The 26,136-nt window shown below is 42.5% G+C and overlaps 1 protein-coding gene and 1 long non-coding RNA gene across 5 annotated transcripts in view; one reads left to right on the top strand and one right to left on the bottom strand.

Moving 5' to 3' along the window:
* TULP4 (TUB like protein 4) overlaps positions 1 to 26,136 on the top strand; it is a 239,541-nt gene that overhangs the window by 124,887 nt on the left and 88,518 nt on the right. The window contains exon 1 of one of the 4 annotated variants that reach the window (XM_027056544.2): positions 3,704 to 6,249. The exons of the other annotated variants lie outside the window; for them this stretch is intronic. Within the exon in view, the coding sequence (XP_026912345.2) occupies positions 6,247 to 6,249 (3 nt within the window). The 5' untranslated portion in view covers positions 3,704 to 6,246. Of the gene's footprint in view, positions 1 to 3,703; positions 6,250 to 26,136 lie in introns of those variants that run through there. 4 annotated transcript variants of the gene reach the window in all.
* LOC128315459 (uncharacterized) lies at positions 19,911 to 24,956 on the bottom strand. The gene is made up of 3 exons (XR_008298232.1): positions 24,882 to 24,956; positions 23,470 to 24,622; positions 19,911 to 23,425 (listed from the first exon to the last, which is right to left on the bottom strand). It is a non-coding gene; the product is annotated as an uncharacterized LOC128315459 (long non-coding RNA).

Below are 26,136 nucleotides of genomic sequence, written 5' to 3'. Positions count from 1 at the left end.
ATGGTCTCCCGGTTCACAAGTTTGAGCCCTACATCAGGCTCTTTGCTGTCAGTGCAGAGCCTACTTTGGGTCCTCTGCCCCCCCCCCCCCCCCCGCCTCTTCCCTGCAGCCTCACACACGCTCTCTCTTTCTCTGAACAATAAATACAAATAAATAAAAAATAAAATAAAATAAAATAAAATGGTTTAGCTAGAATAAATATAAATAGTGACATCTTTTCTGTTTTCTGTCTCATAGCAAATTGCCAAATTTCATCTAACTCACACAGTACAGGACTTAGTAATTTCTGTGCTTAATTAGGAAATAATTAGCCTTGAAATTGTGTTTATATAGAAGAGTGGTAATAAAATTAGTTTTATCCATTGTGTAAGATGCTTAGAGGAAAATAATATACTCATTTTCTAATGAATCAAACAAAGCCCTCATCACAGGTATAGTTTTTCTGCACAAGTATAGATAGAGATATTATTGTTTAACAAAAGAGTCACCTGAAAAATAAAGTTGTTTTTTTTTTAAATAGGTTTCTGACATCATCAAAGTAAATGAACTCTAAATTATGGTCAGCCAAGTATTATAATTAAAATCTTACTATGAACTATATAGCACAGACTGGACTGAGTTCTGTGATGACAGCAAAGGTGACACTTCCCGCCCCAGGCGGTCGCTATGATGGATGCCAGGACTTCCTATGGAAAGCGCAGGCCTGTGCCACTCTGTCCAGTGTTCAGTATCTCTGATCCCTTATCTAGCTTTCAAAAAGGAATGACCCAGCTTAAGATGATGAGGCTTGCTGATTCGTAGTTTCAAGGAGATCTATGAAGCCAAAGTAAACAATTTCCTAGTTTTGCCATCCATGGTACATTTTTGCTGGCAGTATCTTACTTAATAGGGAAAGGATTAAATTTTCTCGCTACATCCTGGAACTAAAATCAATGGAAAAAACCCAACTTCTCCCTGAGATAAAAGCAAGACAGCGTAGTTTTTCTTTTATTTCTTAATATATACATAAAAATATATGCTTTGATGTGAAGATCAATAAAAGTGGATTTGGGGATTTTATCTTACAAATTATTTCTTAGGCTTTAATTAATTAATTGCAAAATGCTGTAAAGGGGCTATGATTCATGTGGTGTGCTTCTTTCCTTGGAGCTAGCAAACATTGTTTTTGACAGAATTTCTGTTAATTGGTATGGATTTGTCCAGAAGATTGCCAGAGCCCAGTGGTATCCCTCATACCTCATGTGTGGAAAGACCCTTTGGTTTAAGGGTAGAGTATGTACTGGAGAATATAGCCTGGTTCAGGTCTGTTGAACAAAAATTGTTGTGCACTCGACTAGCAGTTAGGCTAGGTAGTTGTGCTTAGTCTTAATAGTGTTAAAACATGTTTAATTACATACGTCACTCCTGTGCATAATGAGAAATAAAGACGTATGTGAAGTGAAATACCCTCTCCAGTATCTGGAGAAGCAGCCATTGCTAGCAGTTTGGGTATTCTTCCTAAACTTTTCTTTGTATACAAGAACAGGCAAAAAGACGTGTACCATGCATATAAATGAACACAGCTTTTTGTAACACAAAATTGAATCATGGTATACCTGATCAGCAGCTTGCTTTTTTCCTGTACGTCAATTATATGTGAACTTCTTTTCATGTCAGTACACTAAAAAAAGAAGAAAAAAGAGAGGAAAGGCTAGTTATGCAAATGAATGTATGTATCATTATTTAATTATTTATCCGTGTGTTGGTGAATGTTTAAGCTGTTTTGTCTGTATTGATTTGTTAGCATCTTCAAGAAAAGGTAACAGCCTGAATTCCAATTTGTTTTCTTAGAATTTTGTCAATTCCACAGTATGGCAATGTGCTCCTAGCTAGGGAGCAGTATCTACAAATAGCTATCTTATTTGCACTATTGACTTCTTCCAAAAGCTGACTTTATGCAGCAAAGTGTTTATACTACATTTGAACAGTGTTGACCTCCAAGATAAATTGGGCCTAACTATCAGTCTTTATATTTCATTTCATCAGATACATTTGTAACTGGAAGTGTCTTTGGAGGCTATCTATAGGATGGGGTCCATATGATGGTTTTCTAGATCAGGAAAAGTCATTACCATGCCCAGCAGATGGAAAATCACATCACAGCAGGAGAAGGCACTAACAGCATGCTAAGATCACAGCCTGTGTACCAAGTAGTTGGGAAGTCAGATGATAGGGGAAGAGCACACTATGGTTTTGTGGAAACTGAAAACTCGAGTGAAGAATTTCATTCAACTAAGTACATTTATTTCTCATGGGTACTGTGTTTGTTTTAATATAGGAATAAAATAGAAATATTGGTAATAATAAACAGCAGCATGGGCACAACTTTAATGCTGAAAGGATTTCTTAGTGTAGTATTTGTGTGTGTATTTATGTTTGGGGGGCAGGTACAGGATGAGCATATTGCTATTTCTTTCTATTTTTTAACAATTTTTTAAAAGTTTTATTTATTTTGGGGGGAAGATAGAGTGAGTGTGAGTGGGGGAGGGGCCGAGAGAGAGGGAGAGAGAGAGAATGCCAAGCAGGCTCTGTCTGCACTGTCAGTGCAGAACCTGATGTAGGGCTTGAACTCAGGGACTGAGATCGTGATCTGAGCCCAAACCAAGAGCCAGAAGTTTAACTGATTGAACCACCCAGGCACCCCGCTATTTATTTCTTTTTGTAAAATTTATAATAAAAGCCATAAGGAAGTATTTTATTATGAAATGGAGTACTATGGATATATCTTGAAAAACTGAGTAACAGGTGTTTACAGCAAGGTTTACAGCAAGGTCATTAGCTGTTTCCTCTTAACAGTAGCATGTATAAATTGCATCATGCCCCAGACCAGGATTAAGGGGCTGTGACTTAAGCCAAATAATCAGGAGCAATTGTTTAGAATCAGCTATAATTTATGAGGGCTCTCTTAGGAAATTTAAACATACAAAGGCAAACTGGGTGAATACTCTTCAAAGTATTTTTCTCTTAGCAACACCATGTTTTTCCTTAAGATAATTTTTAAATAGACCAGAAATACTGGATGGCAGGGGCTTTCAAGTGTATTTCCGTACGTGGTGTAAAAGACCTGGAACTCCTGGATTAAGGAGACTGACTTAGGAGTGGGAACGGGCTGCTCGCTTTCCAGTACGTATCGCTGTTTGAGGATAGCCATCTGATAGCATCTTTGCCCGCGCCGGATGTGGTACCTTCCGGTGACCCTTTGCTGTTACTGTTGCTTACGAATAGATGCATTGTGTTACCTGTGTCTGCTTGTCCTCTGTGGCGTAAGAAGCTCTGGAAAAGCAGGCTCTTTCGGTTCTGCTCACTCTGTATTCCTAGAGCCTAGAATAGCGCCTGGCACGTGGCAGGCACTCAGTAGTGCTGTTGAATGAAATAACAGCCTCTGCCTAGCCAGGAGTTACACGAGTAGGAGTTTGAATCACAGTGTAGGAAGCCCAGAAGGCAAGTGGCTGCTCCATTTTTCAGAAGCCTGAGGCAGCGTTTCTGCAGTTCTGTTCTTTTCCTCGCGTCCACAGGCTGGCTGCTGCAGCTCACTCCGCCACATTAAGGCGCTAAAGGCAGGAGAAAGCTGGATGGGTGGTTCTGCCCACTTTCTGCTCACCTTTCATTGGCCAGTCCCCACCGCAAGGTGGGGAAGGGGAGGGGAGGGAGGGAGCTTGGAAACCAGCAGAGGTAGACGGGGAGGGAGCGAGTTGGGATTGGATCATGGGCAAGACCATTCACTGTCCTACACTGCCTCTGGGACTGATGTGTTTGAAGTTAGTATTTCTTTTTTCACTAAGAAATCGAGCCATTTCCCCTGATTTATTTAGCCCTTTCTCTTCGTCATTCTTTGTTGTATTTGGTAGACACATTTTTTCCTAGTTTTTAAAATTTTTTTCAGTTTACTAATTTAGCAGTTTCAGTTAGCATTAGTTATATCTCTTTCGGTTACAAGTTGCATAAACCTTGCTTTAACTTAACCAAAACTAGAGAAGTATTGCCTCTTATAACTCAAATGCCCTGGGTTGGTCTGGCTTTGGGCACATTTTGGTCTCCACACTTAGGTGTTGTCTTCAGCTCTGCTTTCTCCATGTGTTGACTGTATTCTCTGTCACAGTTTCTTCCATAGTTGGCTTTTTTTTTTCATTGCAATCTCTTTTTTTGTTTATTTATTGCTACTTGTTTGTTTGCTCTTTTTTAAGTTTTTATTTTAATTCCAGTTAATGCCAGTGTTATATTAGTTTCAGGTGTGCAGTATAGTGATTGAACACTTCATACAACACCTGGTGCTCATCACAGCCAGTGCACTCCTTCATTTCCATCATCTATTTAGCCCACCCCCCCTCTGGTAAACATCACTTTGTTCTCTCTAGTTAAGAGTCTGTTTCTTACGTTCTCTCTCATTTTTTGCCCTTTTCTTGTTTTTAAAATCCCACATATGAGTGAGATCATATGGTATTTGTCTTTCTCTGACTGACTTTATTTCACTTAGTAGCGTTATACTCTCTAGCTCCACCCATGTCATTGCAAATGGCAAGATTTCATTCTTTTTTATGGCTGAATAATATGGCATCCTATATCTATACCACATTCATTTATCCATTTATCAGTTGATGGACACTTGGACTGCTTCCATATCTTGGCTGTTGTAAATAATGCTGCAATAAACATAGGGGTGCATTTATCCCTTCGAATTAGTGTTCTTGTATTCTTTGGGTAAATAGCCAGTAGTGCAATTGCTAGATCATAGGGTAGTTCTATTAACTTTTTGAGGAACCTCCATACTGTTTTCCACAGTGGCACCAGTTTGCGTTCCCACCAACAGTGTAAGAGGGTTCCTTTTCTTCCACATCCTCGCCAAGTCCTGTTGTTTCTTGTGTTCATTTTAGCCACTCTGACAGGTGTGAGGTGATACCTCATTGTAGTTTTGATTTGTATTTCCCTGATGATGAGTGACATTGAGCATCTTTTCATGTGTGTATTGGCCATCTGGATGTCTTCTTTGGAAAAATGTCTTTTCATGTATTCTGCCCATTTGTAATTGGTTTATTTGTTTTTTGGGTGTTAAGTTTTATAAATTCTACATATATTTTGGATACTAGCCCTTTATTGGATATGTTTTAAATACGTCATTTGCAAATATTTGTAAATGGGGAATCTTCTCCCATTCCTTAAGTTGCCTTTTAGTTTTGTTTCTTTTCTCTGTGCAGAAGCTTGCTCTATCTATCTATCTATCTATCTATCTATTTATTTATTATTTATTTATTTAGAGACAGACAGACAGATACACAGAATCCCAAGCAGGTTCTGTGCTGTCAGTGCAGAGTCTGACATGAAGCACAACCCCACAAACTATGAGATCATGACCTGAGCCCAAACCAAGAGTTGGATGCTTAACCTAACCAATTGAGCCACCCAGGCACCCCAGAAACCTTTTATTTTGATGTAGTTCCAATAGTTTATTTTTGCTTTTGTTTCCCTTGCCTCAGGAGACATATCTTTTTTTTTTTAAATATAATTTATTGTCCAGTTGGCTAACATACAGTGTATACAGTGTGCTCTTGGTTTTGGGGGTAGATTCCCGTGATTCATCGCTTACATACAACAGCCAGTGCTCATCCCAATAAGTGCCTTCCTCACTGCCCATCACCCATTTTCCCCTCTCCCCCACCCCCACCAGGAGACATATCTTGAAGAAAGTTGCTATGGTCACTGTCAAAGAAGTTATTATTGCCTGTATTCTCTGCTAGGATTTTAATGGTTTCAGGTCTCACATTTAGGTCTTTCATCCATTTTGTGTTTATTTTTGTGTATGGTATAAGAAAGTGGTCCAGTTTTATTCTTTTGCATGTAGCTGTTCAGTTTTCCCAGCACCATTTGTTGAAGAGACACAGTAGATGTTTTTTGATAGCCCCAGGCCAGGCTTCTGTGACCCCCACAGCTCATAGAGCCAGGTAGAGAGTAGACCCTCTGTCACCCAGGGCTGCCGTGTCACATTCCATTAGGAGCAGTCACTGTGAGCATCCATGTGGAAGGCCTGGTTAGCCAGCCTGCGTGAGGCCCCTCCCTGTAGCCAGCTGGCCAGGAGGTGCATGATGGGAATGGCTGGCACCAGCATGTGGGTGGACGAGGAGTTGCTCTCTCTCTTGCAGAAACCAGGAGAGCTGGACACAGAGAAACAGGGGTGTCTACTGCAGACCTGAACAGGAGCATGCATATGTCGCTATGGTAGGTCTGCTATTTTATTTATCTGCTGTTAGCTCAAAGCTTAGAAAATTATCAGTTTTTAAAGATGTCATACCTGTACAGTTGTGTTTTACACTGGTTATGCTGTAGTTAGGTATTTCTTTACTTTGTTCAGTCTTCCTGGAGTTGATCTGAAGTGTGATGTGGGTCAGGTGTACAGATTGCTGACTTTGCATCATGGTTCTGGCCCATGGCAGCTATGAGACTTTGGGCAAATTGTGAGATCTTCCTGTGCCTTCGTATTCTTGTTGCCAAAAGTAAGAATAATAGTGGTTCTTACTAGTAGAGTAATCCTCCAACTTAAATGAGAAAATGCGTGTAATAACCAAGCAGAGTGCTGCCCCAGTGTACTCAGCTGCTAGTATTATTATTACTAGTACTGGCCTTCCCTCTCCCTCTAGCCCTAACTGTCACATCTGTCATGGAAAGAGCGGAGCCCTGGTTCTCTCTGCCCTTTTGTCTTGTTCTCACACTGACTTCATCACGTGTTTGTTCCTGGCAAGAATCATCCTTGCTTTTAGGCAGTTCAGTCAGATGGTTACGAAACATTTACAGAAAGCTTAATTCTGCCTGCCTTTTTTGAGACAGAGGTCCATTTTTACAAATCAAGTAAATACTGTGATGATCAGTTATTTGCTTTCTTTACCTTAGGTGCAATACTTTGCCCAGGGAGAGTCAAACAGGTAACACAGCTGACCCTTGAACAGCATGGGTTTGAAGTGTGGGTCATTTATATGTGAACTTTGTTTTTCGATAAATACATTACTGTAAATGTATTTTCTCTTTCTTACAATTTTCTTAACATTTTCTTTGTTGTAAGAATACAGTATATAATACATATACAAAATATGTATTAATCAAATATGTTATCATAGGTAAGTGGTCTGGTCAGCAGTAGGCCATTAGTAAAGTTTTGAGGAACTCAAAAGTTACACATGGATTTTTGACTGTGCAGGAGGTCGGTATCCCTACATCCCTTGTGGTTCAATGGTCAGTTGACTATAGAAAAGGAATTCATTATTATGAAATAGATCCTTTGAAAATACACTAAAGGGACCAAATTTAATACAGCTTTTCTGATTTGTATGTAATCGTATGTTTGAAATTATATAAGTAATATATTGTAAAAAATGCACAACTGGAAGAATATGAAAACCTTTGTAATCCCATCTCATAGAGATAACTGTTGTTTACATTGGCGTCTCTCCTTGCAGACTGCTTTTCTGTACAAACATACACATACATAGCGATATAATTTAAGATATTTCACTTAAATAGTCACAAGTAGGAGAGGTTTTTTTTGTTGTTTTTTTTTCAACTTAATTTGTTTTAACTTCCCTACAAGAAATGTACACACATTTTTCTTAAGCACAGGCATTAAGAATCCTGGAGAAGTGGGTGGAGCCTGCTGTCTGTAATCTGATGGGAGTGCAGCTGGAGGTGGATGGCTTCAGGCCGCGTTACTTTCACATCACTTCGACTAGGGGTTGAAGAAAGTGGCTCATGAGGGGATGGAATAGCTCATTAATTATGAAACGTGAGAATGTGTTTGCTCAGTAAGGGAAACATTTTCAACGAAAGGTGAACTTTAGGGGGAAACTGACAACCACATGGTGGGCAACCAGAGGGAATCCGTGGGAAACGGTGCTGCATGAAGCCCTGGACAAAGGTGCTGTTCATTTGGCAGAACTTATGGAAACTCCCTTGAGCATGGACACTTCTGTTTCAGAGTAACCCTCAGGGGCATGGGTCAGCCAAGGCCAGTGTCACAGGTGCCTTCTGGAACCTGGGCAGCAGCGCTCCCCACTGCGCTGGTGTGTAATGTCTCAGTTCAGGGACACAGTAGGATCACCCGTCTCCTTTGCCTTCAAGTTAGATGTTCTCAGTTAGCTCGCCTTGTCCAGTGAAATATGAGCAAAACCTTTGAGAAGCTCTGCCTGATTCTCCGTGCCCCCTTCTCCCTGCCCTGCAGTTGGTGGTGGGACAGGTACTAGAAGCTCTGTCAGCCCGGGTCTCTGGGTGAAGATTGTGCAACAGAGCCCCCAACTCACCCACATGGGTGTGAAGCACGATCAAGAAATACACCTGTGAGATTATTTGTTATTGCAATAAATTTGTTACTGCAATAAATAGTGATGGCCTCTATTTTTTCATTTATCATGAAAATTTGAAAGTCTGTATTTTGAAAGTCCACAAGATACAGATACTATGCAGGGCAGCAGGGGCACATCCAGTCCCAGGGTACTATCCCATATTTGTTCCGGGCCTTATTCCCACAGGCTCTGGCAGTCCAGTGCATTGTAGGGCAGGAAAATACCTTTCCTCTGTCGTCTTAAGTTCCCAACTGGATCTCTGCACAAAGGACAGATTAACAAGAGAAAAGCACACAGATTTCACTTAATGTAAATTTTACATGAAACGAGAGCCTTCGTGAGAAAATGAGCCCTGGAGAAGTAGTTAAACCTGTGTGGTTTTATACTGGGTTTGACGAAGGCTGGGAAGCAGCGGGAAGGTGATAGGACAGAGGGCTCAGTGTGGTTCACTGGGGGAAGCTTAGCAAGGCCTGTCTGTTCAGAGTCCACTCACATCCTCCTGTCTTCAGAGATAAGAATGCTCCTTTCCTCTGGGCACAGGGAAGGCATCTCTCCCATGAGGGTCATATGACCTACTTCAGGGGAGAAGGTCAAAGGGTCTTTTCTGCACCTGCCATTTCTCACATGCCTTCAATTTAACACGTGCCCTATTTGGGAGCAGCCCAACCTGAACCCCATCAGGGTGATGATTTCATGGGTACCTAGTGCCCCCAGCACAACAGCCAAAGTCGTCCTGCCTTCTTCAGCAGATAGTAGGGCTGATACTTTTGGAGACTGCAATCTTTAGTCTGTGTGCAGAGTCAGCAGATTACCCCTGCTGAATATCACATGTGCGAAGGGTTTCACCATTTCTCCAGACTAAGCTTACAGCAGGTGGGCTCCTGGTTAGCAAGCTCCCCCTTCTGCCCCGCAACCACCCATCCTGACCATTGGAGCCGAGTGCTAGGCTTCACGTAGCTCCCACAGGGTCATTGGCTTAGTACCTGTCCACTGAGGATTTTGGGAGTTGCCCCTTATGATGAGGGCTCCTTGCTTGTAAATGCTGCTTCTAACCCTTCTCTTGAGAAAAGTGCCTGTCCCTGAGGGGTAATCCCAACAGGCTGCAAGTTACATGGTTAGTCAACTGAGGCTACTCTGCCCCTCCCCAGAGCAGAGCAAAACAGCTTTCATGTATGAAACCACCTGAATAGACTCAACAAAACAATGTTCCTTGAGGACACTCCTAATACTGAGTTTTCTTATTTTTAAATGCCCTAACAAAATGACAAAGCCACAGTGACCTCTCCGTGAACTGACATTTGTTTTGTTTTGGTAACAATACGTTGTTGATGTGGCTCCTCCCTCCTTGGCAAGCCAGTGTATTCGTGTATTAGTGTGAGGCTCAGGCAATTTCTGCTTTCCGGTTGTCAGGCAAACTTAGGAAACACCCTAGATGTGTGTGTGCAGGTGCACGTGTAGGCGTGTGTAGGAAGGTGTGTGTGCATAGGTATGCGACCTTGCTACCACCTTCCTCACAGGCATTGGTGTTCGCTTTTGAACGAGGTATTTCCCTCTGCCTCAGTTTTGTAGCTGTCCAAAGTAATCCCCAATTTGTTGGGAATCTGAAGGGTTGGCAGTTTGTCTCGGGACTTTTTTTTTTTTTTTTATAATGTTTGTTTATTTTTTAAGAGACGGTGAGACAGAGTATGAGTGGGGAAGGGGCGGAGAGAGAGAGGGAGATACAGAATCCGAAGCTGACCTGTCAGCACAGAGCCTGATGCGGGGCTTGAACCCACCTGCCGTGAGATCATGACCTGAGCTAAAGTGAGACGCTTAACCGACTGAGCCACCCACGCACCCCTGTCAAGGGACTTTTGAAGTAATAAGAGAAAGGGCAAAAGACAAGGAGGGCTAATATTTGACAAGTAATCACCTATTGGGCTTAAATGTGCCCCCTTAGCAGCTTTCATCTGGATCCTTTTTAGTGATGCTGAGTAGGCAATACAGCGACCCAAAGGAAGCACTGCTTTCCCTCCTCAGCTGAACTGTTGTAGCATTTTATGTGACATTTACAGCCCTCGATGTGTTCTGCTGTCGTACCCTGTCTCCAGGCTTGAATGCACACGTATGAAATACCTGTTGACATGCAGATTCTGATTCACTGTGTCTGGGGTCAGCTGATATTCTGCATTTTCCAAGCTCTCAGGCAATGCCCACGGTGCTAGAAAAGGCCCACACTTAGCCACCTAGGGTCAGCAAGCTGAGCTGCGGGTATTCACACGGTGATGAATTCTGGCCTCAAAGCAGACTGCCTGAGAGCGCCTTTCACATTGTGCTCTGGGGAGGTCAGGCGCTTTGTGGGTATTCGCTTAAGTAAGAGATAATCAAATGTGACATTTATTCAGATCTTCCTGTGTGCCAGGTACTTTTTAAAAAACATGTTCCTCATAACCTCTCTATCTGTGGACAGGACTTAGAGCCACAAGTAGCATATTCTGCAGCCAGCATTTCTACAAGTTTGTCTGACTTCAGAGCCTGAAACTGGAACCCTTACACTATACTCAGAGCTCTTTAATGTTTATGTGAATTTTGATAAAAGGATAATCCAAAAGAGGTTGAGAGTTTTTATCTAATCTCTGTCTCTGTCTTGCCAGTCAGCCTTGTCACTTGGGGTAATTCTTACCAGGCTTCTCAGATTCCAGGACCAGAGCAAGGGGTGATGCTAGCATTTTATAGCTGTTGCTTAACAGTCTGGCAGCCTCAGAATTGTGTAATACGAATCATGTTTAAAAGATATTTATTAATAAACATTCAACTACGTTAATTTATTGAGAATTACCATTTTGATAAAGTTTATCAGATTAAAGAATTTTATTTATAAACCTTTCTAAAAGTTACTGAGGTAAATTAAAGAGTGTTTTATTGAAGTATAATTGACATTAATTTCATATGCACAACATAATGATTTGGTATTTGTATATGTTGTGAAATGATCACCACGGTAAGTCTAGTTAACATCCATTACCATGCATAGTTAAAAAAAAACTTTTGGGGCGCCTGGGTGGCTCCATCGGTAGGGCATCCGACTTCAGCTCAGGTCATGATCTCGCGGTTCGTGAGTTTGAGCCCCACTTCGGGCTCTGTGCTGACAGCTCAGAGTCTGGAGCCTGCTTCGGATTCTGTGTCTCTCTGTCTCTGCCCCTCCCCTGCTTGCACTCTCTGTCTCTCTCAAAAATAAATAAAGGTTTTTTAAAAAAAAAAAACTTTCTGTATGACAAGGACTTTTAATATCTACTCTCTTATCAACTTTCAAATATGCGATACAGTATTATTAACTATAGTTACCAAGCTGTTCGTTATATCCCCATGATTTATTTTATAACTGGAAGTTTGTACCTTTTGACCCCTTTCACCCATTTTGCCCACTCCTCATCCCCTGGCTTTGGCCGCCACTGATCTCTGTATTTATAGAGCTTATGTGTTATTGTTATTGTTGTTTTAATTCAATACGTAAGTGAGGCCATATAATATTTGTCTTTGTCTGGCTTGTTTCACTTAGCATAATACCCTCAAGGTCCCTCTCTGTTGTCACAAATGGCAGGGTTTCATTCTTGGGACTGGAGGGGGCTGAATAGTAATCCATTGTATGTGTATATCAAATCTTCTTTATCAATTCATCCATCGATGGACACTTAGGTTATTTCCATATCTTAGCTATTATAAATAATGCTGCAATAAACATAGAAGTGCATTTTTCTTTTTGAATTAGTGTTTTCTTTTCCTCCATATAACTAACCAAAGTGGATTTGATGGATCATATGGTAGTTCTATTTTTAATTTTTTCAGGAACCTCCATACCGTTTTTTTACAGTGTCTGCACCAATTTACATTCCCACCGACAGTATACTGGGGTTCCCTTTTTTCCACATGCTCATCAACACTTGTTATTTCTTGTCTTTTTGAGTCTAGCCATTTTAACAGGTGTGAGGTGATTTGCAGTGTGGTTTTGATTTGCATTTTTCTGATGATTGGTGATGTGGAACACCTTTTCATGTGCCTGTTGGCCATCCATATCTCTTTGGAAGAAAGTCTATTCAGATCCTCTACCTACTTTTTAATCAGATGTTTATGTCTTTGCTATTGAGTTGTAGGAGTTTATATATTTTGGATGTTAACCCCTTATCAGGTATATGGTTTGCAAATATTTCTTCCATTCAGTAGGTGGCCTTTTCATTTCATTATCTAGTTACTTACCTGCTGGTCCCCCCCAACCAGAGCACTTCTGGCTGTGTGAGCCCTGTGCTGTACTTAGCTGTCTCTCTGGCTCCAGCGTGGGGTCTGGCATAGGGTGAATGCTCCGTAAATGTAGCAAGTACCTCGGGCTCCTCCATACTTCTTGGACATTTTAATTGGGGTGTAGCCGGGATCATTTGCATATTAATTCTGTGGTCTAACCAACCCAGTACTTGTAAAGAATTGTGTTGGAAATGATTTACATCATGCTGCTAACAGTTTTGGTTATGTAGAATTTCATTCCTCGCCTTTTGAAGTACGAAAGTCTCGTACTTGAATTTGGTAAGAAACACAGCTGGGTTTTTTTGCCCTCATGGTTCATATTTATCTTGTGTATTTCTGTGTATTGTATAACTTAAAAAGAACGATGACATTTCATTCAGTTCCTCACACAGGACCATTGATGGAATAGTATGGTGTTCAAGGATGTATATTGAAATAAGCAGAAACTAAAGCCTCAGTAAGGCCTCTTGATTGAGAAAAGCTACAGGTAGTTTCACGTTGACCAGTTTTTCCTTGGAAGTGAACAAGCACTGCATAGAACATAGTGAATGTGTGTGCCTGCACTGTTTACTTTTATCTGTTGCACATGTTCTGGGTTCTAAGTATAAAGTGTCCCACAACCCAAGAAATAAAAAGCAAATGTCAGACAGTGGTGAGTGACAGAGACAGAGCTGTGTGGGACCTCTCTCATTTGGAAGCGTCCCTTGGAGTGAAGCCTTGGCCTAGGGTGTGGGCGAGGCCATCCCGGATGGGTAGCCCTCACTGACTTAAGGACTCATCTGCTAGGCTGTCGCTTGCCTGAGCCCGGTCTTCTCATTTCTTTCATGTCAAGTACTTGTCTTCTTTTACTGTACATCAGGTACACCCTAGTAGGTGGGAACCGCACCTCCACGGAGGCTCTGTTCTCTCATTTGTTTCATTTTTTTGGATGTACACAATTTCTTTATAATTCTGAGTGACCATCTGGTTTTTGTAAAAGTGCCTCAGTCTCAATCTGTAGCTCAGTGTGGTTGAAATTGATCACTCAAAAGCAGTCTGATAGTCTGGGCTGATATTTAGGAGCCTGAATCGTAGTGCTAGCTCTACAGAAATCATGGAAAGGTCTTAGATAAAACTTTTGTGTATGTTGTCTTATGTGCAAAATATGAGAAAGTTATGAAGGTTCCATGGATATTATGGGGACAAGTTAAATAAAATTCTTTTGAGCTACTTTGAGCTTCAGAAGCACAAACCATCTAAAACCTAGTTCTGAGTTGACCTCCCGTAGATGATTCATATCCTCCAGATGGCATTATCTTCCTAATAACCATTCCTTTAAAAAACTAAAATGCAGCCAAATGTGTAGTATTTTTAAGGTACCAAGGAGAATCCAACAGTAATATTTAAAATGCCAACATCTTCCTTCACCCCTACCCCTTTGGGAAGTGAAAGAAATTTCAGTTAATTTTGATGACCGTGATGTCCTGTACAGAACTACCCGGTCTTCGTTCCTGTTTTCTCAGACATCCATTCTTTACTTTCCTCAATTTTTGTGTTACAAATAATTTTGTAACAGTAACCATGGTCAACACTGTCTGCCCAGTGAATAAAAGAAAAAAGCAACTTGTGACTCTGTCATGCGCTCTCTTCAGTTCCATTTAAACTACAGAGCATTGGGGGCGCCTGGGTGGCTCAGTCAGTTGGGCGGCCGACTTCGGCTCAGGTCATGAGCTCGCGGTCCTTGAGTTCGAGCCCCGCGTTGGGCTCTGTGCTGACAGCTCAGAGCCTGGAGCCTGTTTCAGATTCTGTGTCTCCCTCTCTCTGACCCTCCCCTGTTCATGCTCTGTCTCTCCCTGTCTCAAAAATAAATAAAACGTTAAATAAATAAATAAATAAATAAACAAACAAACAAACAAACAAACAAACTACAGAGCATTGCCCATGGGATAAGGACCATGCCAGCCCCTGGCAGTACTCAAGTCTGCAACACAGTGTGGGGCCCCACAGGAACTCGGCTGCTGGGTTGGAGGGTAACTGAGAAGTGGAGCGTGGGGCACCCGGGCAAGAAAAGCTTCCTGTGGGAGATCAGCTCAGCTCTAGCTTGCGCGTGGACGTTGGTCCTCTGTGCTGTCACCTCTGTGCCACCAGACGGCAGTCAGTAACAGCTGGCTCATGCCTTCATGCTGTTTCCGGGTGAGAAAGGTGGAAAGCTCTCCCTTCTGGTTCCTCATCCCTAGTTCTAGGAGCCCTGGCGAGCTCTCGGGTGAGACCGCTCTTTAGGAAAACTATCTAAAGACTCCGTTGAAAATCGCTCAGTGGTATCATTGAGGGAGGGCTCCTGTCAGTTTCCTTCAGGATGCCCTAGTTGGTTAATAAGAACTTTATTAAGGAGCTACTTCTCCCCAGCAGCAGGATCCTGTGTTGTGGGACAGGTTGGGGGGTTTGTGGGTGAGCTTAAAAAACACAGAAATGTGAAGTCACTTGAAAACATATTAACGTGTGCAAAGATGTTGACAGGGAATGCAGTCATTGGGAGGGATGTGAGGAACTTAGCAGTTAGAGGAGGATGAATATACATAAGGTGTCATGTGTGTCCATTCAACAGGGAAGAGAAAACATACATCTGCAGAAATGTGACCAAATAGTTCAGGTAGTTGTTTGGGAAGTACCAAATTTCAAGGAATTTTCTATTTTCTTTCTTTCTTTTTTTTTTAAATTTTTAATGTTTATTTATTTTTGACAGAAAGAGAGAGAGAGACAGAGCATGAATCAGGGAAGGGCAGAGAGAGAGGGAGACACAGAATCTGAAGCAGACTTCAGGCTCCAGGCTCCAAGCTGTCAGCCCAGAGCCCGAGGCGGGGCTCAAACCCACCAACTGTGAGATCATGACCTGAGCCAAAGTCGGACTCTCAACCGACTGAGCCACCCAGGCACCCTGAATTTTCTATTTTCTATTTATTTCTGTAACTTGAGTTTTGTTTAGTGTGTATTTATTACTTTCATAATTAGAAAAAAAAAGATTAAAAGGGGAAAATAATACATAAATACTTGACAGGAATTTTAAGATATTTTAACTTAAAGTGTAAATATTGAGCCAGATGGGGAGCGTCAGAAATTTAGAACAAAGTGTGTTTATCATTCTGACGGTAGGCGGTGCAGTAGTCCTGGTTCTCCAGGGTCAGAGCCACCAGGACGCACCCTCCCCACCCGCTCTGTAGGGCAGCAGCCGGCTTTCCCCGCGGTGGTCTGCATCAGTCACCCAGCTGGCTCCGGAAGTCCCTTCTGTCCCTGTTGATTCCTAGGCATGAGGAGCCCAAACTGGCTGGATGGCCGTCTTAGCTTCCAGTTTAATGGGATCGTTGTTGTGCTTCCTGGGGGAAGCATTCCTGCCTTTGGAACCAGCAGAAGGGGAGGTCATGGAGACAGGAAGCCATGTTTTGGTAGTGGGTCACTAGGGGTAAAAGTGTGTGGTGCCACTATCATTTGTATTCCTCGATTCCTGTCTCTGTGAATCCTGACTAGGGGAAGGAACAGCACCATATGTTGGACAACTGATTCAGAGCAGACCCCACCTCTTAGAGGACCTTGTCCCAGCCCTGGAAGGTACTGCCACCTAGCTGGCACGGTAACTGAGTCTTCAAAAGGCCATTTTACTATTTTATCAAACTACCTGCTTCAGGAAAATGGGGAACATGGTATGACCAGTGAACTCCATAATTACGGGCCCACTGCCATACTTTTTTTTTTTTTTTTTTTACCGTGAAGTGAATTTCTTGATCAGAAGTAGTACAATGTAGAATACCATGATGGTGGATAAGGCATTCTGTAATTCCATGGTTGGTAGTTTTTGTGCAAGCATTGTGTGCAGGGAAGGCAAATCCACATCCAGAATGTCTGTTTCAGTAAGACCAAACTGCTTCCCCTTCCATGATGGCAGCAGTCCAGTGCAATCAACCTGCCACCAGGTAGCTGGCAGATCTCCCTGGGGTAATGGCACAATATTGGGGCTCAGTTAGTCTTTGCTGCTGGCAGATAGGGCACTCAGCAGTAGCCGTAGCCTGGTCAGCCTCGGTGAGTGAAGTCTGTTGCTGAGCCCATGCATGACCTCCATCCCTGCCACCATGGCCACTGGGTTCATGAGCCCACTGGGACAGGACGGAGCGGCTGGAGAGGGAGGCTGACTGGTATCCACAGAATGGATCGTCCTGTCCGCTTGATTATTAAAATCCTCTCCTGCTGACGTCACCCTACGGTGGGCATTTATAGGACACAAATATCTTCACTTTTTGGAAGAGAGGACCATCCACATTCCTCTTCCCCAAATTTCTTGTCACCAGTTTTTCCGAATCTGACCATCCAGCCAAACCGTTGGCCCCAGCCCAAGAATTGATACATAATTGCACATCGGGCCATTTCTCCTTCCAAGCAAAGTGAACGGCCAGGTGTCCTGCTCAGAGTTCCGCCACTGGGAAGATCGCCCTTCACCGTGTCCTTTAGGGATGTCCCCGGGAGGGTCCATAGTGCTGCCGCTGTCTGCGTTCGGGCGGTGTCTGTACGTCGGGCAGAACCTTCTGTCCCCCAGGCCTGAGCCTTCTCGTCCCCGGCAGCTGATCTTGGAGAACTCCCCAGGAGGCCATCGATCAGCCTGGGAGAGAGAAGATGATGTGGCAGGAGTGGGGACGTGGGCATTTGTGCCGCTTTCTCCTGTAGCTTCCTTGTGCCTCCGGGGCCTGCTCGGGCCCGATCGTATATGCCCCCCTTCCGTCGGATGATGGAGTGCTGCTGTGCGTGTCCAGCTCCGTGTCCTGCTGGGTCAGCCGACACGCAGCTCGTGGCGGGCAGCTCGGGTCTCCTGGTAACTTGGTGGCCCGCGGGGTAAGCGTTCAGTCTCTCCTGAGGCCGGATAGCGAGGCAAGAACCGTGTGGCACAAGGGGAGTGGTTATCTGTGGAGGAGGGCGAGGCTTTGCCCCCAGATCCCAAGGGCTTGCTTTGCTACTCACCTACAGGGCGCTGCCAGAGGCTCCAAGCAGCATCCCTGTCTGCTCTGACATTCCAGGTGCAACGTGCTCGATCATACGGCCCCAGCCGCAGAGCGGATCGCACGGCAGCCTGGCCCTGCTGGGGAGCTTTCTCCCCTTCTGGACCCCACTCAAAGCTAGCAGCTTTTTGGGTCACTCGGTAAATAGTCCAGAGTATCACACCCATATGAATATGTTGCTTCCAAAATCTAAAGGTACCCAATTTGACACAAAATTAACCATCACAGGCAATGTGTATGATGCACAGAAACTCAATATATATGTAACTCTTAAACTAATTATTTAACAAGTAACATACCAACTTTGAATTGAAATATTACTCAAGTATTCACTGAGCACTGCCTCCTACATCATCCCCCCACTCACCTCCTACGAGGTATATGCCATGATCAATGCTAGATTTTTTTTCTTGGATGGCTAATATTTAAGAGTTGTGGGATATTGCACTTAGGAACCATGGGTATGTTATGTTTGCTTAGTACTTTACCAAATAGAATGTAATGTATTTAAAATATTAGAGCTAGAAGATTCCTTAGAGATTATCCAGGCCATCTTGATATTTTCAAACAAAATGAAGAAGCAGAGTGCTAAAGCACCGACAGGCACTCAGATTTTCTGTTGTCAGCTGAAAATAGATTCCCTGTTCTGGTTTTTCTCTGCCCACTCAGAGCTGAGAGGTGTGCTTGGGGCTGTGTGGATAGTTGGGTTGTAAGAGGATGAGCTAAGGTTCTGTCTTCAGCTGCTAGCCAAACACATTTGGCTAAGGATCAAAGGTGGCAGCAGTGTGTTTGGAGCACTGCCATTTCCTGACCAAATGCTCGATGTGCTGGGCTAAGAGGGAGGGATTTTAAAGAGCAGGAGGTTGAAAATCCTGCTGTCTTAGCTGCTCTGAGAGTTGAACGTCTTGAGAATTAATATAGTAGATTAAATGTAAATGATGACTGAAGTACACACCTGGTTGACAAGATTATTATTTAAAATTTTAATCAAAGTAGCCAAGTTAACTACTTTAATAATTGAATTTCCCTTTAGCAAATATAGTGGAGGTTGAGCAGAGGTAGATGTTTGGGAGCTTAAGATCAGCTTTTTTGGGGCCCTACCATCCCTGGTGTCAAGGGCACAGTTAATGTCAATTTGTAGCCTTGGAGTTGGGTAGTGATAAACAGGTGTTCCGGTTCTAATCCAGCAAACCCCCCAGGTAGGTGAGTTGCCTCCAGGCACCCATGGAGGGGCTGTCAGGCCTCTACTTCACCCTTTCCAGTGTTCCAGGTTCCTATTGGAGACAGCCCCTTTCACTAATAGACCCCTCTCCTTGCTAGGAAGTTCTCTTTCATAGTAAACATCAGGTTGCTTTAATTTGTGCTTGAGTCTCCTAGTTCTGCCCCAAGGTTTTTTTTTCTGGTTTTCTCAGAATATTTTTTATAGCTCATTTTGGATGATCAAAAGTTGTAGACCAGAAGTTTCAGCTTTCTAATATGAAAAATTTGAGCATCCCTCACAAGTACGGTAATTTTCCCAGGATGAATAGGTGTTCCCAGACAGCAGGATTGTCAAATGATTCTGCCCTACTTTGTTTTTAGAGAAGGGAAACAACATCGGGCTAAGAGTGGAAGTCCCTGGTTCCTGGCCCCTGCTCTGCCTCTTGCAGAGCAAGAGGGCCAGTTAATCTCTGAACCTCAGTTTCCTTTTCTGGTAAAATGGAGATGATAATGCCTGCTCCAGGCACCATTCCATGGGATCCTTTTGTGGATCACATCCTTTTCTGGTCTATCCATTTCCTTCCAAGTATAGGATGTTCATTCCCTTGGTTTAGAATGGAATATTTCGAATCATAAATATGATTTAGCTGGAGCTTAGATGACACAAGGTATGATGATAAGAACAGAAGATGCTTTCTGGCATGTCTTGAAACTCCATGAATATGGTGGGTTGACAATTTAGTGTATGCATTTCTGTATTTATTGTAGAGACAGGGAAGAGTTTTTAAGAAATTTAAGAATAAATAAAATGTATGAATTATCGTGGAAATACACAGATTTGTCGGTTTAAGTTAACACTGCATATGTCTAGTACAGGTCCGAGTGAAGATCTTGATTTGAGTTGAGATCCTTGTTACAAATTAGAATCACATCTAAATGCAAGGAGTGGGGAATATCATTTACTAACAGACAATGATGACTTTAAGAATTTAATGACTTGCTAAAAAAAAAAAAGAATTTAATGACTTTTAATTTTTATGGGATTAGTGCTTTTTATTCAGAATACTAATTTAAAATCAAAGTGAGACAACCCTACACCTGTTAGAATTTATTTTAACACATTCTTCCATTTTCAGTTTTTTTCACTTTATCTGTCTCACCACTTGAAAAGTGTGTTACTTATTGAGAAATTCATTCCAAGGTATGCAGTGGGATTGTTTCACAGTTGTTATTCGGGAAGTAATAAATACGAGTAAAAGGAAATACTAATATGGTGTTTTAATTGACATTGGTACATGTGAAACTGGTTTTAAGCTTTCTGTGTAAGTGTGTGAGTCCTGTTTTATAAGTCACATTTAGTTCTGTATGGTAGCCAGCGTTTCTTAAAACTCATGTCTTTTTTTTTTTTTTGATAAAACTCTCACATCCTCCTTTAATATTATTTGAAATTTCAAAGGAAATGACTAAAAATCTATTAGAGCATATGTATTATACTTCAGTAGCAAATTTTTAAAAAAGCAAATCAAAGCAATTATACTTAATATGCTTTTTCAGATCCCACAATCCCTCCCTCCCCCCCAGCCTTGCCCCTAAATCTTAGGATTCTGGTATATTCTCCATTCCTTTTTTGAAATGCACTGCCTGGCACATAATTGTACGATTGAATGAATACTAACTAAAATACAACCTTAAGCCTCAAGAAGAATGTTCTTAGTACTTTGTGTATAATATATATCACAGATATCTGATATCTATATAAAGTATACATATTAAGAAAAGAATAACAGTTTTAAGTGGCTTTCCATTACCAGTAGGAGCAAGTTCAAGACCATTAGCCTTTCTATTGGAAGACACTATTGGACCTGACTTAATACTTATGAAATTTATACCAGGGGAGCAGGTATTATATTTCCTTTGTTTATATCAGAGGGGTACAAGGATCAATTAAGAAAAGCTGGGATTTGAACACACAAGTGCTAAGTATTCCCAAATGTTAATGTTAGTCATTTCAGTAGGTGTAGCATTGTCTCACTGTGCTTTTAGTTAGCATTTCTTAGCGACTAATGATATTGAGCATCTTTTCATATGCTCATTTTCCATTTGTGTATTTTCTTTGGTGAAAGGTCTTTTCAACTCTTATACCTTCTAGAAAAGATTGGGTTGCTCTTATTTTTGAATTTTAAGAGTCAAACCCAAACAAGGTCTGTTACATGCACTGCATTAGGTTATATGTTTTTTTTTTTTAATCTTTTAATCTGTACGTTTCTCATTCCTTTATTGTTTTCCTTGCATTAGGAAAACCCAGAACAAGAGAAATTCTGTACGATAAGTGGATTTTTACTAATGATACCCCCAGGAGATTATTTCATGTTTTTCTGTGTTCCATATTTTTTAAATGTTTATTTTTAAAAATTTTTTGATGTTTATTTTTGAGAGAGAGAGAGATCACAAGTGGGGGAGGGTCAGAGAGAGAGGGAGACACAGAATCCAAAGCAGGCTCCAGGCTCTGAGCTGTCAACAGAGCCTGATGCAAGGCTCTAGCTCACTAGGTGTGAGATCATGACCTGAGCTGAAGTTGGACTCGCAACCACTGAGCCACCCAGGTGCCCCAGTGCTTATTTATTTTGAAAGAAAGAGCGTGCATGCGGGCACAAGCAGGAAAGAGAGAGAGAGAGAGAGAGAGAGAGCGAGAATGAGAATCCCAAGCAGGCTCCATGCTTAGCATGGAGCCCAATGCGGGGCTGAATCCCACGACCTCGAGATGAAAACCTGAGCCAATATCAAGAGTCAGATGCTTAACTGTGAGAGCCCCCCAGGCACCCCTCTCATGCCATTTTCTAGTAAAAGGAACCAGGACTCCATGGAGAAATGTGTAATTCAAGGACTAGAACAGGAAATATACGTGATGGATCTGGGGCATCTTGCAGTGTCAGAAAGTAAGGTGGTGCTCAACAAATAAACACACACAATGGTGCGGATATGACAGGGGGATATAGGAACCACCCAAAAGAGCTCCTAGTGGCCAAAGCTGGAAAATTTGGGCAATAAAACAGATGAAGTAGTATCAGATTATAACCCAAACTATAAAGTAAATATCCATGTGTCTATACTGGTAAAATAACTAAATAAATGGAGAAGAATAGGCAAATCTCCCAGGCAGAGGAGTTATAAATAATTTATGTAGATACCCCTTTCTCAGAGGTGGAGCATAATTCACTACTCCTTAAATGTAGGCTGCCCATGGTCAGTCACTTCCTTCCAAAGAGTACAGTGTGGAAAGGGGGAAGAAAGAGTAACTTGACAGTGAACCAAGTGCTCAACCAGGTGAGCAAAGTTCATGTCAGCATTGATACATCCTATTGAGAGTGTGCACCAATGATGTGATGTGATGTGATGGGAAGGACAACCCTTAACTTCAGCCTAGCATGGGAAGACATCAGACAAATCTCACCTGAGGGATATTCAACAAAATACTTCATGAGCCCTCCTTAAAACTGTCAAGGTCACCAAAAACAAAGGAAGTCGGAAAAACTGTCATAGTCAAAAGGAGCCTAAAGAGACATGGCAATGAAATGCAATATTCTAGATGGGATCCTGGAATAGATAAAGGACACTAGATTAAAACTAAGAAAAGTTGAATAGAATATGGACTTTAATCAGTAGTGATAGGTCCATATTGGTCAGTTAATTGTGACAAATATACTACTGTAAGAGATTAATAATCAGGGACTGGGTGGGGGAGCATGTGGGACCTCTGTACTATCTTTGTGATTATTCTGTAAATCTAAAACTCTCCTAAAATTTAAAGTTTATTTAGAAATCTAAAAAGTTGTTTACACTTTGGCCATAACTCCAAGAGCTAATATTTATATAGTGCATCAGTGTCTTCAGACGCATTTACAATTCCTTTCTTTGAGTTTCTTCCCTCGTTTCTAGTTTAGACAAGGGAATTTTTTTTATGAGCATTAAACTCACATCTAAAAACCACGTAGGACCTAGTACCACTGTTAAAACAGAACTGGGGTGGTAATAAAGATCAGGCAAAGAGTGATGTCTTTGGCACTGAGTTTTTCATCAGTTTATTACTTCCCCACCACATAGGGGATGTGAGCAGTATGTGAGACTTGCCTTATCCTGGGGATCAGCACCATGTCTCTGCCCAGACAGCCCCCTCCCCCGCAATAGCTGAGGAGCCTGAGGGGCAGGGAAGGGAGTCTGCTTTGCTCTCTAGGACTCATGCAGCAGATGGGGGTCGTTCACATGAGTGGAGAGCACTGAGGAGGAGCAGCCTTACAGGAAAACCAGTCCAGAGAACCATTAGGGATGTGCTAAGTTTGTGTTGTCTTTTAGGCATGCAAGTAGGGATCTCAGATAGGATGTGGAGTAACGTATTGAAGGTAAGAATTTGGAGGTCTTCAGTGTTTGGATCTAAAGATGAGACTAGATCAGTAGGAAGTCAGGGTAGAGAGAAGGGTCGCAGCTGAGCCCTGGCACTTGCCGGCAGAGGTCAGAGGAGCAAGAGCTAGCAGAGGGAAGACTGGAAAGACTAGTGGAAACTACATGTAGTGGATACTGTGAGTACTTTCTCAGTACTGGCAGTGCTTTCTGGTGAGTACTGGTGAGTACTTTCTCAGCTGTGGCTGCCACAGCTCACAGCTGACACTTGCCCCCCTTCCCCCCCCCCCCCCACCCGCATTACCAGCCAACAGCCAAGGACTGACACCCAGGGGAGCACAGAGTCTGCCTCTTGCCTCAAAGTGGGACCACCTGTGGTGCAGTTCACACCCTAGAGCTCTCCTGGGACCAGGCGCAGTTGGCCGGTCCCCAGCCAACACCCCTTTCTGCAAGCGTTCAGGAGAAACCACAGTAAGCCATTAAGTAAGTGCACAAGAATCCCTTTCTCAGGCTCTAACTACAGACACCAAATAAGGAGGGTTTTAGAGGAGTGAGGGAAGCACCCTAATAAGTGTTAGCTGGCTGTTGTTCCTCCTTTTCCCACCACAACACCTCCCCTTTCCGGACAGCGTGGGGCTCCCTCAGTGTGTATGCTCTCCCCACAGCGAGACTGCTCTTCCAGTCCCCTGCCTGCTGTAAAGGATGCTGAGTCTGGGCTGTGTCTGAAAGGAGGAGGCCGCCTCCTCTGCAGAGGCTCAGGAAGTGTTGAGGGCACAGGGGCTGGAGGAAGAGGCCAGTAGAAGGGTCTGCCTACCAGATGTAGGCTGTGACATTGTCGCAGAGGAGGGGACACTGAAGCGTGCATTGATGGAGGTCCTGCAACTTCAAGGCTTAACATGGGAGAGGCCCGCTCTTTGTATGGGGTTCAGCTGTCCAGTTTTACAGCCTCTTTTCAGATCCATCGTAAGCTGTGGCTGCCTCTCTGTAGCCTCAGGGTTGCCTCGCACTGGGAGAGCTCTGCAGGCAGGCAGGCCCTGCAGAATTCACTTTTCAAACCACAGCAAGTGGCCAAAACGATAAGAAGAGGAAGGCAACAGAATTATGTGAATTTTACCCTGAGTTGGTCAGATCTTTTGGCCAGCCAGGATCAACCGCCTTCCCCATCTGCCCCGTTCTTCTGGGACTGCAGGGTGTGCTTGTCCAGGGCACTCCTGTGCTGTCCCTCTCTCTGCCCTCACAGGCCTTGCGTTGGTGGTGTTGCAGATGCCTAGTAATGGCTCCTGGATCCATAAGATTTTCATTTCTTCTTGGAGGAAATCATGGAGGCAGGTATAGTTGGTGGAGGCAGGCCATGGGGCCAAGTCCTCATTTGCTCTAAGCACAGTGGAGGAGAGCAGAGAGATTGAAAAGAACTTGGTATATCTTATTGGAGCATAAAACTAAGAAGTCCCAAGCTGGAGAGAGCTATAAAAGTCTGTGGAGATAAATAAAAATCAGAAACAAGATAAATAATTTTACACCTGTTAGACTGGAAAAAATTTAGGAGTTTGACGCTATCGAGTATAGTTAGGATATAAGGCAAAGGTAAAGTGCTGACAGGATGTAAACTGTTCTGCTGTTGTTGGAAACTAACCTGGTGAGGTCTGTAAAGGCAGAGCCCGCACATGCCTGTAATCCAGTTACCCCGAGCTGCCCTTGTGCACAGGAGGCTTGCAGCAGAATGCCCGTAAGCAGCATTCTAAGTAAAGGCAGGAAGGAAACAGGAAGGCACCCTGTTTATCAGCAAGGGAACCAGTAAATAAATTGTGGTGTATGAATACAGGGGCTACCTACCATGCAGCAGGTAAAATGAATGAGTTAGAGCTGTCCACAGGGGTGAACTTCACTATGTGACACAGAGTTGAAGAACACGGTTTTTTAAAGCTCAAAAACATGCAGAAATGTTTGTTTATAAGCTGGAATATGGGTACATGGAAGGTTATTATCCCAGTTGCCCTTCTTTGGTGTATGTTAACATTTTTCTGTAATATTTAAAATGTAAAAAGGAACAAAATAATAAAGTGAGGATACATACATATAATATATAGGTATAAAAATGCATGTTAATTGAAAACATGAATTACCCAAGAAAGTGTTTTTTTTTCTTAGAAGAGGGAGGGCTGAGATGTGGGAGGAATACACAGGGGCTCTCAAGTAGTCCTACTGGTATCTTCCTAAGCTGAATGGGGAGAATACTTTGAGGGGAATTTTTTAAAAACTTGTACATAGGTCATAAATATTGCCCAGACCTTTTTTATTTTTTAAGTTTAAAAAAAAGTCTAGGGAGATTTGTACCTTCTTTTAGCTTTCCTTTTTTCTTTTTTCTTTTCTTTTGCCCCCCAGCTCTACCTTTTTAATCTGTAAAATGAGTAGTTTATAGTAATGGTAATATCTCCTTCTGAGATACTTAAAAGAGAAAGTAAGATAATGTATGTGAAAAGGATGCAAACTATTGATTATTATTATTATTGTTATTATTATTATTATTGCTAAAAGAAGTTGTTAAAATTTCCTATCAAGGGAATATGAGAAGCTGGAATATGTTCATTGTGGGAAAATCAGAAGATGTAGAAAAATTCTAACAAAAATTGTAATCCATCAACACTAATGCTTTAGTTTATTTTTTAGTATGATTCTTTTTTGTATCAGAACTAGAACTTGTTGATAAAAGTTATTTCTCATACATAACATTTCTGCATCACAGAGGAATGATGGCAAGAATGCATGCTTATTTTTTTTTAATTAATTTATTTATTTTGAGTGACAGAGAGCACGTGTGTGCACGGGGTAGGGGCAGAGACGGGGAGGGAGAGAGAGAATCCCAGGCAGGCTCCACGCTGTCAGCCCAG

The sequence above is a fragment of the Acinonyx jubatus genome, chromosome B2 (genome assembly GCF_027475565.1).
Source record: "Acinonyx jubatus isolate Ajub_Pintada_27869175 chromosome B2, VMU_Ajub_asm_v1.0, whole genome shotgun sequence".
Lineage (NCBI taxonomy): Eukaryota > Metazoa > Chordata > Mammalia > Carnivora > Felidae > Acinonyx > Acinonyx jubatus.
The sequence above is the reverse complement of the archived record's forward strand: the minus strand, read 5'-3'. Positions and strand labels throughout refer to the sequence as shown.